Source organism: Bubalus kerabau, chromosome 4, assembly GCF_029407905.1.
Source record: "Bubalus kerabau isolate K-KA32 ecotype Philippines breed swamp buffalo chromosome 4, PCC_UOA_SB_1v2, whole genome shotgun sequence".
Classification (NCBI taxonomy): domain Eukaryota; kingdom Metazoa; phylum Chordata; class Mammalia; order Artiodactyla; family Bovidae; genus Bubalus; species Bubalus kerabau.
The window spans coordinates 34,921,829-34,942,636 of record NC_073627.1 but is presented as its reverse complement, the minus strand read 5'-3'; the positions used below and the strand labels follow the sequence as shown (position 1 = coordinate 34,942,636).

The following is a 20,808-nucleotide window of genomic DNA, read 5'->3' as shown; positions in this document are numbered from 1 at the left end:
CTCTGGGTCATCTGCATTATGAAAAGCCTGTCTTCCCACTGCCAGGAGGTGGCAGCAAAGCTCTGTTTAGAAGAGGCCTGTAGGCCAGGGTGGGCTCTGTTGTCCAAGGCCCCCAGAACTTGAAGCCCAGGTTTGGTGGCTAGGTTTCAAACTAATAACAGCAGCAGCAGCAGCCAACAATATCATTATTATTATCATTCTTGTTAGTAAAACATCTCCAATTTGGGTAGTTGCTAGGAAAATCTGTTACACGCATCAGGTGTGAATCTTTCAACAGTTCCATCCTGACGTAGGAAATTCCAGGACTTCCTGCTCCACGTTGAGGCTCAGAGACACTCCCTGACTTTCCCAAGGCCTTCTGGAAAGTGTGACGTGCTAGAGATCTGGGGGACCAGGGTGGGGTGAATGCAGAGATGCTAGGCAGCTCTAGGTGAACTGCGGAGTGTTGGAGCAGATGGAATTCATATCTGCTTTTTTTTGGAATGTCAGCAAGAAGTGATTCCACAGGAAATTTTTGTGATGCCCCTCATGTGCATGGTATATTAGCTCCTTAAACGAGAGGAATCCCCATGGAGACACAGCCCAGTCCCGGCCCCCTCTGGACCCCCGTCTGACATTCCACCTGCACTCTGAGGTCATGTGTCACCCCTGCCCACTGTGATGAGACATTACCGGAGTACAAACTATGTGTGTGGCTCCAGACCAAGGGCAGTTCTTGCATATTCTTAGTTACTTCTCAGAATAGCCCTCTAACGCACATCATTACATCCCATTTTACACGTGAGGCAGCAAAGGCTCAAAGTCACGAAGTAACTTGTTCCAAATCGCACAGCTGTGAGTGGTAGGGTGGGACTGGGACCCAGAAGGTCAGCCCCAGGGCTTTCGCCACATGCGCAGGGAAAGGCCACCGTGGGAGACTCTGCTGTATGGTGAGTCTGAAGAGCTTCCAGCTCAGCTCCTTCTCAGCGTCAGAAAAGCCACAGCCCATCTGCTAGAAAACAGGGGTGTTAATACCTGCCTGACCTCCCGACAGGATTGTTGGGAGACCCTTGTGGAAAAGACGAAAACGGGGCATGTGGATCCTCAGCATCTTATAGAATGGTTCTGCGTAGCTGAAACTGTATTATCATTCTAATTGGGAGGGTGCAGCAGTGGGGTGGCAGGAGTGTAGGGCTAGGATCTGGTGTCCGGGGACTTTGAGAATGACCTTGGTTTTCTTGTGTATGAAATTGAGAAGATTGAAGGAGATCATTTTTTAATGGACCTTTTCAGTCCTTAAATTTAGGCATTATGGTGCCAAGGATGGTGATGGTAGTGATGATGGTGGTGATGATGATGCTGGGAGGGTGATGGTGAGGATGGTGATGATGATGCTGGGAGGGTGATGGTGAGGATGGTGATGATGATGCTGGGAGGGTGATGGTGAGGATGGTGATGATGATGCTGGGAGGGTGATGGTGAGGATGGTGATGATATTGAGGATGGTGATGATGATGGTGGGGATGGTGAAGGTGAAGATGGTGAGGATGGTGAGGATGATGGTGATGGTGAGGATGGTGACGGTGATGGTGGGGATGGTGATGTCAGACATCTGAGGTCACCTGACCTCAGAATCATTTCCTGCCACCACGACTGCTGCCAATCCCTGTGTCAAAGGCACGAGGGGTGAGCTGCTGATGAGATGCAAAGAGGGATCTAGAGGCCAGAGAGAAGGGACTCTCTAAGATGTCAGAGGAGAGTGCGTTGTAGTGCCTGGTACATAGTAAGCCAGAAACTCTGCACCCCTTGCCATCACCCCAACCCTCCATCTGTCCCAGAGAAGCGATGATTTTTATTGTTATCTCTGCCCTACAGAATAAGGAAAATGAGGCCAAGGGACTTAGTCTTAAGTTGCTCAAGGCCACACAGTTGGTATGTGATAATATTGGGATTCCATACAGGTTTGATGGAACCCAAAGTCCATGCCCCTGACCACACGACTCAGTCTGACCATTGAGGCAACTCAGGTTCAGAGAATGTACATGGCCAACCCAGGCCACACAGCTATTGCTAATAAGTGCTCCGTCTGAGGCTCAGATTTAGTCTTGGCTTCTGATCCTGTCCCTGTTCATGCTGCTGCATTTCTAACCTTTCAGGGCAAGAAACCCAACTTAATCAGAGTCAGGGGGCTCTGGGAGCGACCATAAGACTAGCCACACTCTTCATCCTTGGCCAGAGCACCGTGGAGAGGGTCCGTGCACATGGAAGAAAATGGGAAGGAGGAACAAGCAGGGCTTGCAGACCAGCTTATGGGCAGTCCTTCCCGAAGGAACTGTCCTCCTAGGAATGAATCCTGTGTTCAGGAGTGCCTGCTACCTCTGAAGATGTTCTGGGAGCTGTGGGTGGTGTGAGGGGAGTGGAGACACCGCCCCAGGACAGACAGGATGGAAGAGCAGAGGTGCTTGGGGCAAAGAGCCCTGGGGTCTTGGGGGGGGTGGCGTCTAGCCTGGGGGCTCTGGGATCTTGGGGGTCTGGGCTTCTCCAACCTGGATAACTACAGAGTGTGCTTAATCCATCTGGGTCCAGTGTCCCTGTCTGTAAATTCAGGGGAACTGAGCTGGAAAAAATAATGAATTCCTAGTAGAGAATGGCCCACAGGTATCTGGGGAGCTGGTGGTCTATCTTGCAGCGAGTTGATTTTCCTTCTTTGCTACTCAGGGCCAAGAGGGTCCACTTTCACATCTCTTTCTTTATGGTTTATACAATAGACCTGGAAAGAATCTAAGAACCACCCCACGGAGGAAGAACGGACAGTGATAATAAACATAGCGGAGCTGGAGATCTGAGTTGCCAGGAGAATTTATTTCCCAGGACACCTTCCCTCTGCTCTCCCAAAGTGTCCCATGGCAACAGGCATCGGGAGGGGCTCATTCTTCCATCTTCTAGGGGAGAAAAAGAATCGTACACAGGAAATGAGTCAGGAAATGAGTCAAAGCAAAGGTGAGGCCGGGCCTCGTGTTCAACTGGGGCAACTGGAGAGGCTGGAGTCTCAGGAAAACATTAAGACGTGGCTTTGTCTCCCTTTGTACATTTTAAAAGCAAACCAGTCGAGCCCCTGGAGATGGGGCAAATCCCCCCCAAAGCAGGGGCTTTTTGGGCATTGCCTTTTGCAACAGGGAGGGAGGGGCAGGGATAGTAGGGCATCTGGCTTCCAGCCCCTCACTGCTCCTGTGAGCCTGGAACCCCCGGGGACCTGGCTAAAGCAGTACATCAGTGAAGGCACGGCCGGCAGCCAGGGAGGGACACTGACAAGCACCCTCTGAGATCTGCGGCTGCTGCCTGGTCCTGAGTCTCAGGGTGTCTGGGGTGGGGAGTCTGCTCTCACCTGGGCTCCCACATCTCGGCTCTTGGCCCGCAGCTTGTTGACCTGGGACTCGGCGATGTCGGCGCGTTCCTCAGCCTCCTCCAGCTCATGCTGGACCCTCCGGCACCTGGACAGCTGCGTGTTGGCCTGCTCCTCCTGAAGGGAAGGCCGAGGGGGCAGGAGGCTGAGGAAGCCCCTCCCTTTGGCTCTGAGGCCCTGGGTCCCTGATGGCCTCTGTGGGAACGGGGGTGCCAGGAGAGCTTGGGTCCCAATTCCCTGAGGTCAGAGGAGGGAGAGCTGAGCTCTCCAGCAGTGAGGACGATGCCCACGGCTCCTGACCATGCACACCGCGCAGTCACCTGGGAGGTCCGCTGCCCCCAGGATAGGGCTTCCTGGGCTTCCCCAGTGGATCAGATGATAAACAATCTGCCTGCAATGCAGGAGACCCAGGCTCAATCCCTGGGTGGGGAAGATCCCCTGGAGGAGGGAATGGCAATCCACTCCAGTATTGTTGCCTGGAGAATCCCATGGACAGAGGAGTGGGCTACAGTCCATGGGGTTGCAAAGAGTCGGGCATGACTGAGTGATTAACATGTCACTTTTCCCCTAGGATGCTTGCCTGTTCCCCTGTGCCCCCTCTCTGTGCCATCCCCACCCCTCAGAGCTCTTTAGAGGAGACTAAGTCTCCCAAGACACATAGAGGTGTCAAGAGACCCACAGTCCATGCCCCCCTGCCCCGTGCCTGCCCCTGCCCTGTGCCTGCTCCCAGTGCTGGCTGCCCGTGGCCAGGCTGGGTCTGGTTGAGGACCATCCAAGGGTTTCTGATGAAAGCAGCCTGCTGGGCCCTGGCCAGTCCTGCTGCAGCTGTGCTAATCCTCCTCCCATTTAACCAGTCCAGACCGGCTTCCTGGAGGTCAGGACGGAAGCCCCAGCCTCTTGAGCAGGGAAGACAAAGGGCAGGGAGAGAAGCCTCATCTTCGGTCATTTATCTGGAGCAGGTGCCCCCAGATTTTGTCTCTCAGGGTGCAAGTCTCGTGAGATGCTCTGTTTACTAAAAAGAGATGCCATGTTCCATTAGGGGTGAGAAATGCTACAACTCAGAACACCTCTTCCACTGTGAGGTACATCCCGTGTCATCTGCAAAATCTGAGAAACCCTTGAAGTAAAACAACCCTCCAACTTTGTGGAACCCAGAGTTTCCTAAAGGATTTCTAATCTATCAAAGAGAAAGACCCCACCCCTCTCCTCCCTGCCACCCCAGCGTCCTGCTATTAAAGTCCTTCAGACCTTGGGTCCCCAGAAGGTCTTTGGGAAGTGCTCATTTCAGCCCAAACCATTTCCTCCCTGTTGGTTCCACTGTTTGCTCAAGGGTAGATCTGAAAGCATGAACTGGGGAGTGGGAGTTCGGGAGGCTGAGGAAGGATGGAGGTGGTGGGGGCCAGGGCCGGGATAAGATGGGATGACATGAATTAAGACCAGGTATTTGAGGTCAGCTCACAGGGTCAGGGAGTTCTGAGTAAATCAGGGGCAGTGCGGTGAGTCAGGGTGGGTGGGATAAAGACCACCCTATGAGACCGGGATGGACCCCATACTCACAGCCTCCTCTGCCTGCCTCTTGTAAGCCTTCACTTTGGCCTGCAGCTTGTCCACCAAGTCTTGGAGCCTGAGGATGTTCTTGCGGTCCTCCTCTGCCTGCAAACACAAGGTCCATGCCAGACCCATTCTCTGCTGCTTCTACAGGTGGGATCCAGGGGGTGCCTGCTGGGGTTTCAGGAGAGTCACTGCCTACCTGGTAAGTCATCTCCTTGACCTTTCGCTCGTATCTGTGGGCACCCTTTAGAGCCTCGGCCCCCCTCTTCTGCTCAGCATCCAGCTCGCTTTCTAACTCCCGTACCTGCACCCAGAAGAGAGCACAGGGGTCAGGCCACATCTCCCAGGCTTTTCTCACCACTTGTGTGCTGGTTGTTTTTAGAGTGAACTTAAGATCCTTCTGCTTTATTGACTAAGCCAAAGCCTTTGACTGTGTGGATCACAATAAACTGTGGAAAATTCTGAAAGAGATGGGAATACCAGACCACCTGATCCGCCTCTTGAGAAACCCATATGCAGGTCAGGAAGCAACACTTAGAACTGGACATGGAACAACAGACTGGTTCCAAATAGGAAAAGGAGTACATCAAGGCTGTATATTGTCACCCTGCTTATTTAACTTATATGCAGAATACATCATGAGAAACTCTGGGCTGGAAGAAGCACAAGCTGGAATCAAGATTGCTGGAAGAAATATCAATAACCTCAGATATGCAGATGACACCACCCTTACGGGAGAAAGTGAAGAGGAACTAAAAAGCCTCTTGCTGAAAGTGAAAGAGGAGAGTGAAAAAGTTGGCTTAAAGCTCAACATTCAGAAAACAAAGATCATGGCATCTGGTCCCATCACTTCATGGGAAATAGATGGGGAAACAGTGGAAACAGTGGCTGACTTTATTTTTTGGGCTCCAAAATCACTGCAGATGGTGACTGCAGCCATGAAACTAAAAGATGCTTACTCCTTGGAAGAAAAGTTATGACCAACCTAGACAGCATATTAAAAAGCAGAGACATTACTTTGCCAACAAAGGTCCGTCTAGTCAAGGCTATGGTTTTTCCAGTAGTCATGTATAGATGTGAGAGTTGGACTGTGAAGAAAGCTGAGTGCCGAAGAATTGATGATTTTGAACTGTGGTGTTAAAAAATGGCTTCACATTTAAAGTGTACAAGTGTGGTGACCACATCTTTGGGAGGCTGGCATCAATAATGTGTTTGGGTCCTTCCTGTGGGAGAAGTGGTTTTCTTCTCTTTGCCACCTCTTCATCCTGTCTGCCTCTTTCATGTCCCTTCTCTCGGGGACAACAGAGACAGTTTCACATCCTTCTCCAAGGCCTCCTCCAAACTGCCAACAGGTAATGCAGCCCGGTTTAAAAAGCAAATAAAATGAACCATCCCAGGTCGAAAGGGAAAAGCAAAGGGTACAGGAAACAAAGGGAATCATCAGGAAAGAAACTGAAAACTACAAAATATGCTCCCAGATCAAGAAAAAGCAATACTGTTCTGCGCGTGGATTGCAAGTTGCTGGAGAGTTAGCCTGGGGGAAGCGCCAATCGCCCTGCACTTTGGATGGAGTGAGAAAGACACCAGAATCGCAAGTTGTATTTTGACAGTAGGAAATCAACATTAGGAAATCCAGGAAGGGAATGAGACCTGGGAATGGAAGCCAAAGAGGCAGATTTTACGTAGGATGGGCTGTTGTTTATAAAAGTGCTTATTGTTGTTTAGTCACCAAATCATGTCCAACTCTTTTGACCCCATGGACTGTAGCCCACCAGGCTCCTCTGTCCATAGGATTCTCCAGGCAGGAATACTGGAGTGGGTTGCCATTTCCTTCTCCAGGGGATCTTCCCAACCCAGGGATCTAACCTGAGTCTCCTGCACTGGCAGGTGGATTCTTTACTACTGAGCAACCAGAGAAGCCCCTTATAAAAGTGCAGCTTGATGAATTACACCCAAATGTATAATCTTATGACTGCAAAGTATGTTTCCCCCACCCCCAGTTAATATAGATCTGAATCTAAATAAAGATAGACTGTGAACATGTGGTATGTCGTTACACTACAGGTATTGAGGGATACCCTTTCTGAAGTCGGTCTATATATGTCTTGGGGTGTAGGGCAGAGAGGGAGGAGGGGGAGGGACATCTGGCTCACAGGGAGTTTCACACGTGGCCCTCAAACGGCACCTGCATTTGACTCAGTGCCCACTTCCCCACCACCTAAGTTTCGGGACTGTGGTTCTGCCAGAGGCAGCTGAATCTCTGTCACTCTGGGGATGAGAGTCCCCTCTGGCCCCCCTACCCGATTCTCCAGCTTCTGGATCTGCTTCTTCCCACCCTTCAGGGCCAGCTGCTCAGCCTCGTCCAGGCGGTGCTGCAGGTCCTTCACCGTCTGCTCCAGGTTCTTCTTCATCCGCTCCAGGTGGGCGCTGGTGTCCTGCTCCTTCTTCAGCTCCTCGGCCATCATGGCCGCCTGTGGTTCACAGGAAGCATCTGTGGCCACCCGTCCTCCTCCCCCGGCACATGGGATGCTGCGAGGCTGGTCCTCCCTCCCTCAGCTCCCCGCCCACTCTGCCTCTGCTGAGCCTCCCGTCTCCTCCATGTTTCCAGGAAGCCACCACTGACTGACTGCAGGGCTGAGGAGAGGAGACCCACTCCCTAGGCCCTGGCTTAGAAGGCCCTTTCTTATCTCCAGACAGTGTCTCTGAGAGGAAAGAATGGAGCTCACGTCTGTGATGGCTTTCTTGGCCTTCTCTTCAGCATTTTTGGACTCCTGGATAGAGTTCTCCACCTCTGCCTGGCATTGGGCTATGTCAGCTTCCAGTTTTTTCTTGGTATTTATCAGGCTTGTGTTCTACAACAAAAATTAGATACCAGAGGTTCAGGCTGCATATGGACACTTACAGTGATTGGAAGGGAGAGAGTTGGGTGGGGAAGGAAGTCTAATGCTGAGGATGTTCCGGTTCTTATTTTTCACATGGGTGAAAACTATTAAAAAAGACTTTCAGTCTTGATCAGACAGAAAGTCCCAAATCAGATTCAAGAATTGTAGGTAAAATAACTGAATAAACAGTGAAGGTAAGTTTTCAAATATTTGAGGAAGGATAGATTATTTAACGGAGAAGGCAATGGCACCCCACTCCAGTACTCTTGCCTGGAAAATCCCATGGTGGAGGAGCCTGGTAGGCTGCAGTCCATGGGGTCGCTAAGAGTTGGACACGACTGAACGACTTCACTTTCACTTTTCACTTTTATGCATTGGAGAAGGAAATGCAACCCACTCCAGTGTTCTTGCCTGGAGAATCCCAGGGACGGGGGAGCCTGGTGGGCTACTGTCTATGGGTGACTTAGCATAGCATAGATTATTTAATTAATGGTGTTGGAACAAGGAAATGGTTGATTTCACTATATGAAATGAAAAATAATTCTGATTATCCAAACATTATACATAGGGTTGTAAATGTGATGACAAATGAGAAAGCATTTGCAATGTGCACTGCTGAAAAAATATCTCCTTCCTTAATATGTAAATAAGATAAACCATTAAGAAAAAAGGGCAAAAGTACAAATAGCTAAGACACACCAGATGAAATACAAATAACCAACAAATATGACAAAATGTTCTACCTCATTAGTAATCAAAGAAATATGAAATTTTAAAGTGAGGCATTTTCAAGCATAAACATTAGTGAAGATTAAAACAAATAATTGCTAAGCACTCTCACATATTTTCCCAATAGGAATAAAAATTGGGACAACTTTGTTAAAGAGCAATTTATAGCATATAAATGCTTTTACTGTTTTGACCATGAAATTGGGCTTCCAGGAGTTTATTTACTTCTAGGACTATTAAGGAAATAGTAATCATGGATGTACATGAAGAATTTGTCATAGTAATCTTCTAATCATAAAAACTTTTATTGGGAGCAATCTAAAAATACCAAATCATAGAAGACTGATTATATAAAAGTGTCGTAATACACAACTAAAATGGACTCCTTTTCTGCCATTAAAAAAACTGTATCATGGAAAATTATTTTAAAATATAGAAATGTGCTTATGACATTGTTAAATGAAAAAAAAAAGTCACAAAAAGACTGATGACATTTACTAAAAAAATCATATTTATGTATAGAAACAAGAGTCTAGAATCCCCAAATGCTAACAATATGGTTGGTATTTTTCTGTGTTTTGGCTTGTATTCTCTAGTTTTTAAAGCAAGGAATTTTTTTTGGAATTCCCTGATGGTCCAATGATTAGGGCTTTCAGCTTCCACTGCAGGGGGCAAGGGTTTGATCCCTGGTTGGGGCTTCCCTGGTGGCTTAACTGGTAAAGAATCTGCCTGCCATGTGTGAGACCTGGGTTCCATCCCTGGGTTGGTTTAAGATCTCCTGGAGAAGAGAATGGCTACCCACTCCAGTATTCTGGCCTGGAGAATTCAATGGACTGCATAGTCCATTGGGTGGCAAAGAGTGGGACACAACTGAGTGACTTTAACTTTCACTTTCCTGGGGAACCAAGAACCCACATGCCATGTGGGATGGCCAAAAATAAATAAATAAAACAAGGAATTTTGTAACTTTCTTAAAAAAAAATTTCAAAAGACGACCCTAATTATCTAAGTGTGTGTATGTGCTAGTTGCTCAGTCATGTCTGACTCTTTGTAATCCCATGAACCATAGCCACCAGGCTCCTCTGTCCATTGACTTCTCCAGGCAAGAATACTGGAGTGGGTTGCCATTCTCTTCTCTGGGGGATCTTCCTGACCGAGGGATTGAACCCAGGTCTCCCGCATTGCAGGCAGATATTTTACTGTCTGATCCACACGGAAGCCCTAATTATCTAAGCTTGCAGCTTAAATGTTACTGCATCTGTGCAGCCTTCTCCAGCCCCTTTATGCAATAATTCATCCTTCTTTATCTTCGGATAAAGGAAAGCTCAGCCATCTTCCATCTAGAGACAATGTTATCCCAAGAACTAAGCTTAATGAAAGTTGGTCTTGACCACTACCCTGGGAGGAGTGGTGGAAACTCCATCCCACAGAGCCTGGATCCCGCCTGACCCCCAGGGTGGACCCTGAGTGCAGCAAGAACAGACTCACCTGGGAGTGAAGAAGCTGCACGCGGTCACTGGCATCCAGCAGTTCCTGCTCTGACAGTTTGCGGGCCCGCTCTGTCTGCTCTAAGGCCACCTTCATCTCCTCCAGCTCCTCCTGCAAGAGGCCGTTCCTGCGCTCCACCATGGCCAGCTGCTCCTTGAGGTCCTCGTTGCTCCTCAGGGCATCATCCAGGTGCAGCTGGGAGTCCTTCACAGGGAAGCCAGGGGTGAGATGGGAGCCCAGGGCAGGCTGAGGTCCCGCCAGGTCCCCTGTGGGCCGCCCACTCACCTTGAGCTGGCCCTGGACTGAGCGCAGGTGTTTCTGGGTCTCGGCCATCTGGCGATTGGAGTGGCCCAGCTGAATCTCCATCTCGTTGAGGTCTCCCTCCATCTTCTTCTTCAGCCGCAGAGCATCATTCCTGCTCCGGATCTCAGCATCCAGTACGCTCTGCATGGCCTCCGCCGCCCGCTGACTGCTTCTTTTCAGCTGCTCGATTTCTTCATCCTTCTCTGTGAGCCTGCGGTCGAGTTCGGATTTCACCTGGTTCAGCTCTAGCTGGACACGCAAAATCTTGCTCTCTTCATGCTCCAAGGAACCCTGATAAAAGCAAAGGAGAGACTGGGAGTGCTGGGCAGCCACCTTCTGGAATGAGGTTTTTCATCCCCATCTTGATAAAATGGGTGCTGTTACGCTCGTTTTACAAATACTAGAACAATGCTCAAAGAGGTCAAACGGTTCGCTCTCAAGTTGTGACTAGTGCTGAAACTACAGCTGCAACTTTGTTATAAACAAACAGCCTTATGTCTTGAGGACAGAGCATCGCTTTGAATTAGTAAAAATTTGATTACTGTGTCTTTGTAAAAAAAAAATAGTGACCATAAATCAGGAGCCTATCTTGTCTGTAAAAAGACAGAGAAAGAGAAATTGCTCTCCTGTTACCCTGAGTCGTGGAAATTTCCCTAGAAACATCTCAACCATCTGTCCCGCACTGGCCACCGTGGATGATTAAATCAGGACATTGCACTCTTTGGGCCACATGGAATTCCCAGTGGCCAAATATGACTGTGCATAGCTCTTTGCTGAAGCTAAGGCATTCGGAGCTGGCTTTCAGGATGTTTGGTGATGGAGTTCTTGCTTTCTGAGATGTTGAGGACATAAAGACAGGTTTATTTATTCAATAGGGAAAATATTATACGATGGACTGGAGGACTTGGAGGAGATGAAGCAGCAGGACACAGCTGCCCTCCCCACCCCCACCGTGGGGTGGGGGCAGCTGAATGTTCTTTCCAGCAAAGCTCCAGTACCTCCTGGCAGGAAGGGTGCCCAGGGAGATGGACTAGTTCCCCTTCCGCGGTGCTCTGTGCTTCTCCATCACATCCCAGGCACTTACCTCCACCTCTTCTAGGGCAGCCTGGAGGTCTGACTTTTCTTGCTCCACCTGCTTCTTGGTCTTCTCCACTTCCTGAAGATTCTTGTTTGTTTCTGCAATCTGCATGGTTAAGTCGGAAATCTCTTCTGCAAAGGACAGGCTTGATTTAGGCTATTTCCACAGGTTCTGTTTGATCGCACAGGATCAAATTTTGGCAGGGAACTGAGGGACTGGCAATTCATTCATGACATTTACACAGGAAAGAACAAATACAGTGTAGCCTTTCGGGGGAGGTGTCGGTAAGACACAGGTGTGTGGCCTCACCTGGAGGGGCAGAGGGAGGAACAGCTGGACACTGTGACCCTGCACCTTCACACGGTCTACAAAATGGTCTCAGAGAGGACCAGGGAGGAAATCATGGAGAGTGTGCATAGAATCACAGTCTCGGAAATAGAAGGGGCTCTCCAGCGCATTGGGTCTGGTCTAATTTTGTAGATCAGGAGTCTGAGACCCTAAGGGATTTAGTGTCAGACCCGAGGACACAAAGCCACGTAGAGACAGAATCCACGGAAGATCTGTTCTCTAGCAGTGTAGGAGTTTGGCAGCCCACGAGCCCTCTGCTCTTGAGAATGAGGCTTGGCTGCCACTATGCCTTCCATTGGTAGAGTCTGGGTCTTGGGCTCACGGAGTAGGTGTGAGGATTTTGTGGGGCAGTGAGAAGGAGGTAGCTGTGGCTAAGTGGGGGAGAGGTGGCTGGAAGAGGAGGGGGGGACTGTCACACCCCTGTGAGTGGGGGGAGAGAGCTGGGGGCTGTCTTACCCCTGTGATGGGCAGTGCTCACCTTGCAGATTTTTATTCTCCCGTCTCAGTGTCTCTAACTGATCCACCACTTCCTCATAGGCATTGCGCATCTTGAAGACTTCAGTACTATGAGACCTGGACTCTTTCTGAGCTGCTTCCAACTCAGCTTGACTCTCATCTAGTTTTTGTTTCCACTCTGAGATGATCTAGGAAGTGACAGAGGGACCCGTGAAGAGCCGAGAAGGCCAGGAACTGAGTCATGTTAACAGTGAGTTGTGTCAGCGATGCCAAAGTGGGACCCTCCCATCTTTAGAGACCAAAGAAACAGGGGATTCCCCAAACTCAGGGGTTCCAAACTCTGATATCTCTACAGAGATCTGCTGTATTCTGAAAGACATGCTGGTCTCAAAGTAATCTGCATTAACTTTGATGAAAAATAAAATTCCTTTCGGAGGGACCATCACAAAATCAAGAGACAGTGCAAAGCCCCAAGTTCTCCACTCCGGACTTGATGCTCTGTGCACCTCCCCCTACCCCGAAGCTGTGTGCATTCACACATCTCTTGCATCGAGTGTTGGGGAAGGACCTTATCGAAGTTCCTCTGCTTCTTGTCCAGGCCAGCGCAGGCGGTGTTGGCCCGCTCCAAATCCAGCATCAGATCATCCACCTCTCCCTGGAGCCTCTGCTTGGTTTTCTCCAAGGATGCGCACTTGGAGCTCGCAGCCTCTGTGTTTTCCTCTGCTTCCTGGAGCCTCTGGGCCAGTTTTTTCCTAAGAGGATCAGACCTACTGTTGCTGGGAAAGGTGGACTCTTTCAGAAGTAACTGTCAGATAAGGAGGGAATGGAGCCATCTATAAAGGACTGGAATTTGATAAGACCAAGGGCTAGAGTTTGATGATTGGATAGGATCTAAGTATCACCTGAAGAATCCCAAAATGTTTGGTGGCAAAGCAGTCACCTAGGAGGTGCCAAGGGGACCAGGTGGAATGAATGGACAGGACCGAGGGGGAAGGGCATGGAGACCCGGTCTGTGTGCTTAGGAAAACTTGAAGGCCTAGGGAGGAAGACAGGGCCTGTCCCCTGTCTCTTCTTGTGTCTTAAGGTCGTCTGTCCTAGCGTAACCTGGGAGCCCCTACTTGGCCTCCTCCAGCTCCTCCATGCGCTGGATGGCGTCCGTCTCGTACTTGGTCCTCCACTGGGCCACCTCGCTGTTGGCCTTGGACAGCGCCCTCTGCAGCTCGGCCTTGCCCTCCTGCTCCTCCTCGTACTGTTCCCGCAGCAGGTCGCAGTCATGGCGGGCTGACTGCAGGGCGTGGGCCAGGGCGCTCTTGGCCTGCGGAATCACCGTGGTGGCAAATTGTAAAACCGTTTGGTCATTTTCCAGTGTAAGTAATTTTGTTTCAACCAGCGTTTCCCAACATGAATCATTCACTTGCTGCCTTCACAAACTTCGCTGGAGCAGCATAGCTCCTGTTTTACTTCACTTTTTAAAAAGTAGCCTATTATATTTAAGTGGAAAACCATTAACACTTGCGGTAAACAGAAGGTAACCGAATAAATGCAATGGAGGTAAGACAGTGTTACCACCTTCTAGCTGAGTAATTTGCAGCTGTGACCCTGTCTCCTAGTCCTATGCTCTTGTGTTTTGGTGAGGAGGATGCACCAGTTTTAGAAAGATGGTATCCAAACTGAGGGGCTTCCCTCCTAGTTCAGGGGTAAAGAACCCGCCTGCCAATGCAGGAGACTTGGGTTTGGTCCTTGAGTCGGGAAGATCCCCTGGAAGAGGAAATGGCAACCCCCTCCAGTATTTTTGCCCGGGAAATTCCATGGACTACTAACCAGCCTGGTGGGGTCACATGGGGTCACAAAGTAGTCAGACACGACTCAGTGACTAAACAACATCCAAATTGAGACCTTTTTCTTATTTAATCAGAATAATTGGAGGGTAATCAGAAAGGGACTGATCTTCTCACCACTTAATGCAGTCTTTCGGAATACTGTGACCATGAAAACCCCAAAAGTGTATTCTGGTGTCATCAGCGGGCTGTGACCCCACCCGGGAATTCTGACATGAACTGTGTGGTTTCCACAGCTCTGCCACTGCTTCCCAAGCAGAAGGGGGACATGTCTGAGGCCTCCATCACTCACTTCTACCTGGTCGGGAGGAAACTGGTGCTCTCATCATAATGGTCACAGCACACTTTCTGGTTGGCCCAGTGCAATAACTCATATATTTGCATACTTTTAAAGGCACAAATTGGAGAAGGAAATGGCAACCACTCCAGTATTCTTGCCAGGAGAACCCCATGGACAGTGGAGCCTGATGGACTACAGTCCATGGGGTCTCAGAGAGTAGGACACGACTTAGCAGCTGAACAACAACAACAAAGACACAAATAAACAACAAACTTTCCCAGAAAGGAAAGCTTAACTCCTTCTGTATCCTGGCCAAAGGACAGCTCTGCTCCTGGAAGGGGCCTTCTCAGGCTCTGATTCTCTCCACTCCCTCTGTCCCGCAAGTCCCCCAGGGACCTCAACCATATACTAGAAAGATGGGAGACAAACACAGCACTTTTCTTGTTTTTTTAGGAGAGGCAGATGGAGTTTGCTGAATTCCAGAAGAGCGCCCTGTAAGTTTTAGCTGGCACATGGCAACCCCAGAACTACATATATGCAGTTTTGGGCACTCTTGGTTTTCTGTTTTAGTTCTCGAACACACATCGACAACATTTACTAAGTGCCTACTGTGTGCACTGTTCTACTGTGTGCTGTAACTACTGTTAACTACTACAGTGGGGAAAAATCATTCTTGCCCTCTAGGAGTTGACACTATGAATAAAGCTAGTGGAGGTGATGGAATTCCAGTTGAGCTATTCCAAATCCTGAAAGATGATGCTGTAAAAGTGCTGCACTCAATATGCCAGCAAATTTGGAAAACTCAGCAGTGGCCACAGGACTGGAAAAGGTCAGTTTTCATTCCAATCCCAAAGAAAGGCAATTCCAAAGAATGCTCAAACTACCGCACAATTGCACTCATCTCACACGCTAGTAAAGCAATGCGCAAGCCAGGCTTCAGCAATACGTGAACCGTGAACTTCCTGATGTTCAAGCTGGTTTTAGAAAAGGCAGAGGAACTAGAGATCAAATTGCCAACATCTGCTGGATCATGGAAAAAGCAAGAGAGTTCCAGAAAAACATCTATTTCTGCTTTATTGACTATGCCAAAGCCTTTGACTGTGTGGATCACAATAAACTGTGGAAAATTCTGAAAGAGATGGGAATACCAGACCACCTGACCTGCCTCTTGAGAAATTTGTATGCAGGTCAGGAAGCAACAGTTAGAACTGGACATGGAACAACAGACTGGTTCCAAATAGGAAAGGGAGTACGTCAAGGCTGTATACTGTCACCCTGTTTATTTAACTTATATGCAGAGTACATCATGAGAAACGCTGGACTGGAAGAAACACAAACTGGAATAAAGATTGCCGGGAGAAATATCAATAACCTCAGATATGCAGATGACACCAGCCTTATGGCAGAAAGTGAAGAGGAACTAAAGAGCCTCTTGATGAAAGTGAAAGTGGAGAGTGAAAAAGTTGGCTTAAAGCTCAACATTCAGAAAACGAAGATCATGGCATCTGGTCCCACCACTTCATGGGAAATAGATGGGGAAACAGTGGAAACAGTGTCAGACTTTATTTTTCTGGGCTCCAAAATCACTACAGATGGTGACTGCAGCCATGAAGTTAAAAGACGCTTACTCCTTGGAAGGAAAGTTATGACCAACCTAGATAGCATATTGAAAAGCAGAGACATTACTTTGCCAACAAAGGTTCGTCTAGTCAAGGCTGTGGTTTTTCCTGTGGTCATGTATGGATGTGAGAGTTGGACTGTGAAGAAGGCTGAGCACCGAAGAATTGATGCTTTTGAAGTGTGGTGTTGGAGAAGACTCTTGAGAGTCCCTTGGACTGCAGGGAGATCCAACCAGTCCATTCTGAAGGAGATCAGCCCTGGGATTTCTTGACTGATGCTAAAGCTGAAACTCCAGTACTTTGGCCACCTCATGTGAAGAGTTGACTCATTGGAAAAGACTCTGATGCTGGGAGGGATTGGGGGCAGGAGGAGAAGGGGATGACAGAGGATGAGATGGCTGGATGGCATCACTGACTCGATGGACGTGAGTTTGAGTGAACTCCGGGAGTTGGTGATGGACATGGAGGCCTGGTGTGCTGCGATTCATGGGGTCGCAAAGAGTCGGACACGACTGAGCGACTGATCTGATCTGAGGAGTTGAGAGATTAGTTGGGGGATATGAATTATATATATCTTGATATTGACATCAAGAACGTGATGATGGTGTTTGCATTTATGCAAATGTCCTAAGGGTGCCCCCAAATCACCCAGCCCTTTGGAGGAGGGTGTTCTTAAATGTAGGTGTTGTAGCTGGTGATACACAAAGAGTAATGGAGGAGAGAGAGGAGGGCATTTCAAGGGGGTGGAATGATTGCTGGGCAGAGTGGGAAGATGCACAGATGCAGAGATGGCCCAGCTAGTACAGTGGTGGGGGAGGGGAGTTTATCAGCCCCTCCACTGGGGAACATAGGGGCTCCGAGGATGGAGCACCCTGGTAGAATTTTCTAGCTCTGAAGGAGATCCAATGCCAAGGTTCTGAAACCTCCAAGAACATGTTCCTGTCCTACTACAAGGAAGAGAGGAGCAGCATCAGACTTCATGACACAGCACTGCCCTCAACCAGCTCCATGGCTTCTCAGGTCCTACCCGACTCTACCTTTCTAGATGGAGGCTTCCATCCTTACCTTGGTTTCTTCCTCCAGCTGCTTCTTAAGATCCTCCAGCTGCTGGGTGAGGACCTGCTTGCCTTTGGTTAGCTGTGAGATCAGAGCGGCCTTCTCTTCCACTTGGTGGCTCAGCTCCCCTGGCAAACAGATGTGGGCCCACGTCAGGGTTTGGACCACCCTCTTCCATGGTGCGGTGGGAACCTGGGGCCCTGCCCATCCTCACCATTTTGGGTCTGCAGCCTTGCCTTCTGCATGTTCAGGTCATGGATTAACTGTGTCTGTTGGTCATCCTTGGCCTTGATCTCATTAAACTGGTCTTCCACAGTCCTGCACATCCTTTCCACATTACTCTTGGAAAAAAAAAAAAAGCCAACATGAATGGGAAAAATGGATCCTGGGTTCCCAGTATCAAATCATTTGATAGTTTAGCTTCAAAGTGGGGTTGCCACTTTGAAGAATCTGCCTTGCAATGGAGGGGACTCGGGTTTGATCCCTGGTCCAGGAACTAAGCTCTTACATGCTGTGGAGGAATTAAGCCCTTGTGCTACAACTAGAGAGTCTGAGCATCACAACAAAAGACTTTGTGTGTCACAGCTAAGACTTGACACAGCCAAATAAATAATAAGCAAATAAAAAAATGGGCTTCCCAGGTGGCACTCATAGTAAAGAACCCACCTACAGGAGACGTAAGAGACCTGGGCTTGATGCCTGGGTTGGGAAGATCCCCTGGAGGAGGACATGGCAACCCACTCCAATATTCTTGCCTGGAGAATCCCATGGACAGAGGAGCCTGGCAAACTATAGTCCATAGGGTCACAAGAGTCAGATGCAACTTAAGTGACTTAGCAGGCATGGACACACAAATAAATAAATAAGAAAATGGGAGATGGATTGGAAGCATTTGGGAAAGACTGGATGAATGATGAGATCTTGAGTTGTAGCAGATCTTTGGATCAGGGCTCTGGTGACCTGAATGAATTTGGGGAGCCAGGAGCAGATGGAAGTGGAGAGAGTGTTACTGTTCAGAACATGCAGTGAGTTGCAGGCATGGAACTGTACCCGCTCACCCAGCAGGTGGATGCTGCCTCGCCTTTGCAGAGAGCAAAAGCATCAGATACCTTTGACTTGGAGATGGTCTCGATGTTACTGGCCATGTCATCAATCTCCATCTTCAGCTCACTCTTCTCCTTCTCCAGCTTCTGCTTGACCCTCTGCAGGTTGTCGATCTGCTCCCCCAGCTCGGCCACACTGTCCGCGTGCTTCTTCCTCAGTGTGGCCGTCGTGGCCTCATGCTGCAGAGTGGCCTCCTCCAGGTCCTGGCGCAGTTTCTGGAACTCAGCCTCCCGCTTCTTGTTCATCTCGATCTGGACTGAAGTGGCCCCGCTGGCTTCTTCCAGCCGCTCGCTGATCTCCTCCAGTTCCCGGGAGAGGTCTGTGCGCTGCTTCTCAATCTTGCCTCTGAGCGTGTGTTCTGCTTCCACCTCCTCCTCCAGTTCTTCAGTGCGGGCCTGGAAGGGTCACTGGGTCAGGAAGGTCATGGGGGGTTGGGCAACAGCCCCACTTTGGGGAGGACATGGTGGGGAGGATTGGGGGTGGGCTTCATAAAGTCAAGAATACATTATAACATGAAATCCTTGGAAGAAAACTTGGCCACAATCTAAGTGCCCATCAGTAGGGGAATGATCAGATCAGCCCATGGTCCAGGAGACCACAAAGTAGTAAGATATCCACTCATGTCTACCATGGACAGCTACATGAAGAGAGCAACTCCCATAATGATAGTCTCTATATAATATTTTAAGTGTATATATTTTTTGGTATGTATATATATATTTGTCCATGCTGCATGGCTTGGATAATCTTAGTTCCCTGACCAGGCATCAAACATGGGCCCACAGCAGTAGAAGCACTGACTTCTAACCACTGGACTGCTAGGGAAGTCCCCATATACATATATATTATGTAGAAGTTTATATATATACATATTTATTTAATATTCTTGTTCCTTTTAGGAAGATCCCCTGGAGGAGGGCATGGCAATCCATTGCAGATCCATTCCAGTATTCTGCCTGGAGAATTCAATGGATATAGGAACCTGGCAGGCTACAGTCTATGCAGTTACAAAGAGTTGACATGACAGAAGTGACTTAGCGTGCATGCACGCATCTCCTGTATATTTTTCTTTGTGTCTATGTACATAGATCCATGTGTACAAAAGATCCAGAGGATGCAGTGGATTTCTAAGAAGGTGGAAGGACCCTGGACTTAGGGGCGGTGCTTAGAGCACCCTTATCAATAGTATTTAGTCTATGGGTAATTTTAATTATCTTCAAGAAAATCTATTTATATGCAACTTAAACAATTTGAATATTAACTTCAAAAAAATGGAAGGAGATTCTCTCCAGCTCCAACAGGACTAAGACAAAAAAGCAGCAAAAGAAACCTGGGGATGAGACTTCCTTGGGGGTCCAATGGTTAAGAATGTGCCTTGCAATGCAGAGGACTCAGGTTCAATCCCTGGTCCAGGAACTAAGATCCCACATGCTGTGGGGGAACTAAGCCCTCACGATGCAACACAAGATGTCATTTGCTGCAACTAATACCCAGTGCAGCCAAATATATAAATACTTTAAAAAGAGAAACCTAGGGGAAAGAGCAAGGAGGGGTCCCTGATACAGGGATTTCCAGTTCGTGGGGAAGGTGTCCACACGTTACCTGCAGTTCTTTAATCTTCTTTTGTAACTGCAGACTGTGAACTTGTTCGTCTTCAATTTTGGTCTGTAACTGACTGATTTCAAAATCCTTCCTGCAAATAGATAAGCATATATATTTAAAATACCCAAATGATGAGCCCTTCACAGGCAGAAGTTAGCTTTTGGGCTCAAACACAGAGGTGAACATGAAAGAGCTACTTCTGCAGCTTCTCCTCCACTTGCTGCTTGTTGTTTTCCAGGTCCATGATCGACTCCTGGCACAACTTCAGGTCTCCTTCCAGCTTCCTCTTTGCTCGCTCCAGGTCAGCCCGCAGTTTCTTCTCCTGCTCTAAGCAGCCCTCCAGCTGGGAAGACACGGTGGGGGAGGGTTGAGATGTGCTGGGAGCTGAGCTTGCCTCTTAGCCAAAGGCTAAGGATCCTTGGGATCCTGCAGCTGTGAGCCCTCACCTCTGCCCCGGGAGGGAGCATGGTCCCTGCCTCCTCCCTCTTCTGTCCTCTGGCAAAGGCTGGGTCCCCCCTGAGGCCGCCCAGTGCCTCTTTCAGATGATGCCCATTTGGCCTATCCCATGCCCCTCGATGGAAACACGGTGCTGGGGGATGCACACTCGTACCCAGACAGAACAAACGGGGCACCTGTGGGAGGGCACTGCCCCAGCTGTGCCTGGGGAGGTTTAGATTATATACTGTCAATCTTCTCCCCTGCCTGCACCAGGCAGCTGTGGGGAGATTTAGGCAAAGAATGTGTGTGTGGGGGGCGGTGAGGGAAAGAAGTTGTTGGGGAGGACACCTGCTCTGGCCTCAGGACAATTGTAGCAATCTGGAAACATTCTAGCCACGATTGGCAGTGAAACATTAAAGCTTCAAACCTGGCTCTTATATCAAGAACAAAAGTGTAACGTGATGCGGGGGTAGGGAGGGGGTTGATGGTAATTTTTCAGACCACCAATGGAACTCATTTTTAACAAAGTTAGAACAGGATTGAAGCTGTTGGAACCCAAGGACCTACAAGTGGATGCTAATAATGATGATGATAGTGATGCTGCTGCCGATGGTGATGATGCTGGTGATGATGGTGGTGCTGATGGGGATAATA

At 48.9% G+C, this 20,808-nt stretch overlaps 1 protein-coding gene across 1 annotated transcript in view; it reads right to left on the bottom strand.

The window, feature by feature from the left end:
* Nucleotides 1-2,827: 2,827 nt before the first annotated feature.
* LOC129649273 (myosin-13) overlaps nucleotides 2,828-20,808 on the bottom strand; it is a 50,576-nt gene continuing 32,595 nt past the window's right edge. Inside the window, exons 23-39 of the mRNA XM_055576515.1 lie at nucleotides 19,914-20,059; nucleotides 19,717-19,807; nucleotides 18,120-18,509; nucleotides 17,225-17,351; nucleotides 17,020-17,138; nucleotides 13,336-13,532; nucleotides 12,786-12,969; nucleotides 12,240-12,405; nucleotides 11,420-11,544; nucleotides 10,318-10,626; nucleotides 10,033-10,236; nucleotides 7,660-7,785; nucleotides 7,234-7,404; nucleotides 5,133-5,237; nucleotides 4,940-5,035; nucleotides 3,365-3,499; nucleotides 2,828-2,921 (exon numbers count right to left, since the gene is read on the bottom strand). Coding sequence (XP_055432490.1) covers nucleotides 2,907-2,921; nucleotides 3,365-3,499; nucleotides 4,940-5,035; nucleotides 5,133-5,237; nucleotides 7,234-7,404; nucleotides 7,660-7,785; nucleotides 10,033-10,236; nucleotides 10,318-10,626; nucleotides 11,420-11,544; nucleotides 12,240-12,405; nucleotides 12,786-12,969; nucleotides 13,336-13,532; nucleotides 17,020-17,138; nucleotides 17,225-17,351; nucleotides 18,120-18,509; nucleotides 19,717-19,807; nucleotides 19,914-20,059 — 2,706 coding nt within the window. The 3' untranslated portion in view covers nucleotides 2,828-2,906. The remainder of the gene's footprint in view (nucleotides 2,922-3,364; nucleotides 3,500-4,939; nucleotides 5,036-5,132; nucleotides 5,238-7,233; nucleotides 7,405-7,659; nucleotides 7,786-10,032; nucleotides 10,237-10,317; nucleotides 10,627-11,419; nucleotides 11,545-12,239; nucleotides 12,406-12,785; nucleotides 12,970-13,335; nucleotides 13,533-17,019; nucleotides 17,139-17,224; nucleotides 17,352-18,119; nucleotides 18,510-19,716; nucleotides 19,808-19,913; nucleotides 20,060-20,808) is intronic.